Source organism: Pleurodeles waltl, chromosome 8 (assembly GCF_031143425.1).
Source record: "Pleurodeles waltl isolate 20211129_DDA chromosome 8, aPleWal1.hap1.20221129, whole genome shotgun sequence".
Classification (NCBI taxonomy): Eukaryota; Metazoa; Chordata; class Amphibia; order Caudata; family Salamandridae; genus Pleurodeles; species Pleurodeles waltl.
The window spans coordinates 1,236,549,166-1,236,555,969 of NC_090447.1; the positions used below are offsets into that span (position 1 = coordinate 1,236,549,166).

Below are 6,804 nucleotides of genomic sequence, written 5' to 3' on the forward strand. Positions count from 1 at the left end.
CTATTTAATATCTGCTTTTAATGGTCACACTCTCTTGTTTTTAAGCACTAAACTCGTTCTTAACAATTTTTCTTCAGAAATTGAATCTGATGTTGACCATCTTTGAGAATTCTGTATTTAGTTTCTTTTGGTTTATTTATTTAATACTGTTGGGCTGGTAAAAGTTTCAGCTACAAGTGCACAAGAGAATCAGCCTTGCCTCACTGATGTGCACCGTACATCTGTTTGTCTGTAAGAGGTAGTATTTCTTTGACCTCACGCAGTTGATCAGTATGGTTATTATACGTGCAAGGATAGTTAAAAAATGCAGTAGTCCGAAAAGTAATCCCAAAATAGAACGTTGCTGGTAGGTATCTTAATTGTTTTTAACATTTTAGCTTAGGTTACATCAATGCACATAGTTACAGACATCATGTCTAGCATTTCTGCTTTGATTTCAGATACGGAAGACAACCTGAAGATCATCATCCAACAGAAAGGAATAATAATGTTGAAACCCCTAACTCTCACTTTGAATGACCTTTCGTAAAAAGGAATGCTGAAGTCAGTCATTCAATAGCCTCCCCACTGCTTTACCAAACCTTTTCCCTGCTTGCTATTGCCTGCTACTGCCACCTGATAGCACCCTGGGTGAAAACAAACTGGGGTTTGTCAGGCAGAGATTGAGGGGTGCTCCTTGCGTTCCCTGCATAGTTGCATGGCGGCCATTTTCACAAGACTCCTTAAATCCTTATGTTCTCCACTTTCGTCTTCGGGTCGATGAGAGTTTTTGCAATTGATGATCATCATTATTTTCATGATTATTTAACGCTGACAAAATCAGAATGTTTGTATGTGCACAATCTACATGTTCCGTGGGCATAACTAAATTAATTTGATTGTTCATTGAAGTATTGCCCATATCCAGTGCTTAATTTGTGCTTGTTGTTTCCGGTGCTGAGCAGCAGCACTTATTTTTGAGGGCCGGTGCTTATTCCTCTGCCCCAAGCATTTGCTGCGAGCAAAAGACACATATGGGAAAGTGTCACAATGGGAGAAAGCTGCAAAAGTGAGCTGAAGAAGCGAGGAGTGGCTGTAAATGGATTAAAGAGGCCCGAGATGGCTTCAGGATTATGCTGCCTCAGTATTCCGTGTTCCCACATTTAATTGCAGCAAACACGTGTTTAAGAGGAGGGCTTTGAGCACCGGCACGTTTTTATTTACAAATTAGGCACTTCCTATATCTAATACGGTAATGTGTTGTGCATTGGCTTGCTTGTTGGTGCTTTAAAAACAAATGTTGTGTAGTCCTTGCTGAATTAATTCCGACACCAATCTGATTATTTGTAAAGTGCCAAAATTTATTTGATAACCTGATTTGAATACAAATTATTGAATGTTGCCCTAATTATATTTAAATAAGTTGAACTTTATTTGAGAGTTTAAGCAGCAGATGAAGGTTTTAATGATTCATTTAAGGCAATATAAATTAATGCTAATCTGTTAAGGTTATCATAAGTATTTATTAAAAAGTTTTCATTTCTGGAGTTTTAAATATATTGGAGTTGCAGATTAAGAAAGTAGCAAAAGTTATAAACGAAGAAGTGGAGTACACGTTTTGACATTAATTTCAAGGTTTCAAACAGATCTGAGTACTTTGTAATACAATTTCTTAAAATATTTGTAAATAGGTTTGGTGTAGTTTTTGAGTAGCTTATAAATCATACTTACAGATTTATAAATATCGGAGTAGTTTCCTAAAAAAGTTACTTAGGATTGTTAAATCTGTTAGGAAAGGAGAGTCCCTTGTCCTCTCATAATTCCTCTCATAATATCCGAATGGAAAGCAAAGACAAAAAAGAAAAGAAGAAAAATGTCCGGTTTCCCTTCCCTCTTTAACTTAATTGAAGTTATCATTCATCAAGTTCATATGAAAACTCCAGAAGACCCTCATCTATCTTGCATTTAACAATCACAAATTCAAATACTGTTCAAAACAGCATCTCTCTAGTTTCTCTTACAGCATTTGGTCTGAGGAATAGTCCAGGTCATTAAAACCATTATATACTACATATGACATTTATCCACCTTCCTGCTCCTTTTTTAACCAATATTAAATTGCTCTCTGCCATTGACCAATTCATCCCTTGTGTAATTTATTAACTATACCAGGACCTGCTGCGTTCTTCCAATAAATAGCAAAAACATTTTTTGTTAAAACTTACTTTCCCAGTTGCAAAACATTAAAGTGTGGTTCTTTTCAAGTGGAATAATCATTATTAGCAGTATAATTAAGTCAGTGTCTACTATGTGTTCCGCTAAATAGTATACAAGGGCCAAAAAGAGGCAGAGACTACAGAGTTCAATGATCACTTCATTGATTTAATATATAATTGAGCGGGTAATGATGCTTGATTGAACTTAACAGTATAAATTGAGTACCAGTAATCCGATCCTTTTCTTATTGCACAGGACACATTATGCATAGTTATATGTTAGAACTCCATTGCTCTCCCCTTTCATATTTACTCTTGGCACATCTCTGTCATCTGCCTGTCTTCGTCCCACATTACTACCAGCAAATGATTAGTCGCTTGTGTGACAATAATAGCCCAATTCCATTCTGCCAGTGCATTCTGAAGACAGTATAACACTAAAGTCTGAATTCCAGATAGATTTGACGAAGTATAGTTCTGATCAGTGAACTACAGTTATCCCCTCAACACCATGAAGAGAGAAAGGTGGACCTGGAAGGGTACCAAAAGATATTTCAGGCTGTCCCTGTGGTAAGAACATTGCTCTGTGTTTCTCCAGCTTAGAAGAATGTTGCAGCATCTTGTAAATAGTTTTTATCAGTATCGGCATTTATCCTCAGTTGAGTTTGGGTCAAAAGCATAAAGCTAAACTAATATCCAAAGCAAATCAACAACCAGGTCACGTGAACCTCAGGTCAACCAGGGCAATGCGCACTGCATCTTCACAGTTCTATAATGTGAAATTAGGTTGGTATCCCCAGTCTAACTGATATGGTTATTATAGAGACGTACTGTCCAGCACATGTCCCATTCAGCTTTGACTAAGCAGCAACATTAGTAATTTATTATTCTTAAGTATGTGTTTTGGCACAGTTTGAGTCTGTTAAGGTTCCAGCCGCTAGGGCCGTTTCACCTAGAGCCTCTCTGCCATCACAAACATGTGGAATTTGAGCGAGATCTCCACTATCCCCTCAAAGCACTCACAAGCTTTATTCTTGTAATGATAAAGTACTTGTATCGCGAGGGCTAATCGGAATCACACATGCCAGAAAGGCACATCAGGAAACAGCAGATTGGGATCAGTGCTACATAACAGTGATATCACCATTTTCCCCCAGTTATTGTAAAGTCCATTTACAAATCCCAACTTTCCAATCTGCTCTTACCTAGTGTGGAAGAATCCCATAGTCAACTTCCAAAAAATGCCCGAGTTGGGCCCCTCACTTTCATACCTTTTGTCTGCACATTTCTTCCTAAAGTAACTTGCCAAGGGATTATTCACGATCATAAAAATGAGTGGGTATGGGGACATCCCAGTCTTTTGGCGTAGCCTATCTCTTCCTCCTCCACCCAAGTGATCTGTTTATTTTAATTCTCATTAACAATCCTGTAACAACTGCGAGATCCAGCCAGGGAATCATGCCTGGACCAGATAAAATAATCACCACATGCCAATAGTACCAATCAGTATTAAATGCTCTCTACTCAACAAGACATATTATACAATGCTACTGATTCAGTGTTTGTATACTGACGAAATAAGAGCAGGGTACAGAGATTAAAAGTCGATTTGTCAAAGATAATTCCACATTGTTTGACCCTGGGTGAGTGATTCTGGGAAAGCGAATTGCAAAGTTAATCTTACTTGATTTGTTTTGCTATTGATCTGTTTTTGTTTTTAATAATTACAATCATTGTATGACAAAAAATTACAAATCCTCATTATTTTTGCTAAAGGTACGGAGGAGACGCAGCACATGCTACAGATAATGCAGTTAATTCTGCCATTAATGTTGGGGTGACAGCATTCAATATCGACAACCTTGGTATAAAGGCTGTTGTGAAGAAAACTGCCAAGGAGACAGGCCATGCAATTTTAGATAAGTACAAGATACAGGAGAAGCCAGAGACAAAGGATGGGCGTCCTGAAGCTCCGTGAATTCTCTACCAAAAACTTTAGACTGATAATTTCTTGTGTGTGACTTGTAAACCAACCAGCTGCTAATATTCTTTTATCCGTCGCCTGTACAGAGATCAACCGTTTGAGTAATGGGAGTCCGAGGACAAACTGGAGGAGAAGAATGAAGAATTTCAAATTAAAAAGGTTTCAGGCTTATAAAATGTTCAGATTGCAGCATTGTTAGTGTCAGATGGAAAATACAAATGCGTTCAGTAACAGATATTGCCTTCTTTCACAGTAAAGCTGTTGGGTAATGGAGGATGCGAGGGAGATGGGTGGGAACATTGTTTAAAGAGCGCTCTTGTAGCTTGTCACATAAAAAGATGCATAATCTTGTTGGTTTTTGCTTTTTTCACATCTTGGGCAATGTAGTTAAACTGGGAACGATATTAAATATATTGCTAACTGTCTCAACAATCACTAAGTATGGCATTGGATTTGAGTTAATCAGGAGACCTGCAACGTTAATTTTGCAAATATTTTCTAAGCCTTAATTAAAAATAAGTCTTTTAATGGACAGTGTAAAACACCCTTCCTACTAACAATTCAAGGCATAATAACTTTAATCCAGTTTGTGCGTCTTACAAATGACTTACAGCACATTATTGCGGCAGTATTCAGAAAAAGTATGCAACTGGAAACCTGACTTTGTTTGACTCGCATGGCATTGCTTACATTTCTTCGTGTTGGCGATCTGTGAAGATATTGTTGACTAGAAACGGGTTTGTGAACGTCAGTATTTATTTACTAAATGGCAAGAAGTAGAAATGTAAAATATAAAACTTATTTGGAGACGTGGTATCCTTTACTTAAAACAGCCATTTTTTCTTAAATACTGTTGATTTGTTTTTGACACCTTGTTTTAGCCCTCATTGTCCTTTATGGTTCATTTTTATTATAGCATCTGATCAGAAATAATCTCTAACATCTGAACTTTTTTGGGGGTATGAGTGAAAAAGAATGGGGTGTTTTTAGTTAGATCCTGTATCCGATATTGGTTTTTAACAATGGTGTGCCAATATGGTTATGGATATGGTTCGCCTTTTAGAAGCTTACAGTTGTAGTTAAGAAGTTCTGATTTACAACACTCTGTAGCTATTGAATGCTGTTGTAGCCTAGTTATGTTCACTCCCAGTAAGTAAATGAAAATGCTATGTTATGTGGACAGTGAGAACACTGTGTGTGCCATGTATGTTTTGGTATTTGGTGGTGGGAACTCTCAGTGCGAGGAAGCAGCACCTGGTAGGGTGTACCAACTCTCACTTTTCACGTGGTAAAATCACTCATCAACATGGTCTGATCATAGCCATACATCCTACCTGCACTTATTTGTTGCACAGGCACACTTCACAATCCAGCTAGGATATCCATGGCATACGTCCTTTTCATACTGATTAGCTGCTAATCTGGCCACCTCATATCGTTTCTGGTGCAGGTCAGATTCAGACTGCCTTACCACACTGACACTCATTAGTGGCACTGGAGAAGAAAATATTCCTTTCATAGTGGCAATATGCATGCATTACTTATTTTGGTGCATCCTGATTCTCCTAACATACTTTTACACTGCACATTTCCTGCAGCTCACGTACGTCGCATACAGGAAATAATACGTCACACTACTCCGTAATAAATTGTGCCTAGGAGCACGCCTAATCTATGGAGAGCAGCCTCCATTTATGAACAAGAAAAAAGGTAAGGTCTGTCTCCGGAGTATTTTCTCTGAACATCTAAAAAGTAGGATGTCTCCACGCATATATGTGATATCCGAAACAGTTTTTAAACAACGGTTTTCTAAAAAACACGTTCAATAAAACAAATTGTGTCTATAAAGACATTTTTCTTGCGCACCTCGTAGTGTATTTTTTTTTTTTAATCAGACCTAGTCAACCAAATTAAACCCCAATATACATTTCTATTTTCGCTTTTTTAAACAAAAAGGAAAATTGTGGCCTCTGTTATGTAGTTTGCATGTACATAATGACAATAAAAACTGCACCTTTAAAAAATTCAGGCGAAACCAGCCTTCCTATCAAGCAGTGCAGCATCAGGGGAGTAGTTTGATTTTGAAGGAAGTTGGATTTTCTGCTCGTGCCTTTGGAATACGAAGTAGGAGGTATGCCAATGGATACTACCCATGTCAAAGAACTAGGATTATAGATAAGTAATTTTCCTTTCTGTTTCGGGATTCTCTCTCAAATCTGTACACAACAGACTGAAATAGTAAATGTAATAATGATCTGCCACGGAGGAGTGATCAAAATGCATAGTAGAAAAATATGCCCCAACATAGGCAAATAAGCTACTGTGGGAGGATCGACCGTTTAGGATACCTGTTCTGGAATACAGGTCAGTACAGTAATGTTTAGCAAATCTGTAAACTCGCATCTAGGAACCTGCTGTGCTTATGTCTTCATTAGAGCATCCATGGCTGTTTTCCTTGAGACGCTTAGGCTTACCGTATAAAGGTCTCTTAGCCTTTTGGTGGAATGTGATAATACACAAGATTATCCACTTAGCTAAAGTCCTTTTATTGGATACAAATCAGTGATTACAGCTGCGCCGTTAATTAACTACTTAGACTGCTTGAGATGTTTGGTCTTATCTATA

The 6,804-nt window shown here is 37.7% G+C and overlaps 1 protein-coding gene across 2 annotated transcripts in view; it reads left to right on the forward strand.

Annotated features, from left to right (window-relative positions):
• Positions 1-6,031, forward strand: part of SPART (spartin) — a 283,559-nt gene extending 277,528 nt beyond the window's left edge. The window contains exons 8-9 of one of the 2 annotated variants that reach the window (XM_069205524.1): positions 441-543; positions 3,972-4,095. In XM_069205524.1, the coding sequence (XP_069061625.1) occupies positions 441-519 (79 nt within the window). In that variant the 3' untranslated portion in view covers positions 520-543; positions 3,972-4,095. Of the gene's footprint in view, positions 1-440; positions 544-3,971 lie in introns of both variants that reach the window. The other variant, XM_069205523.1, reaches the window with a different exon arrangement.
• The last annotated feature ends 773 nt before the right edge of the window (positions 6,032-6,804 follow it).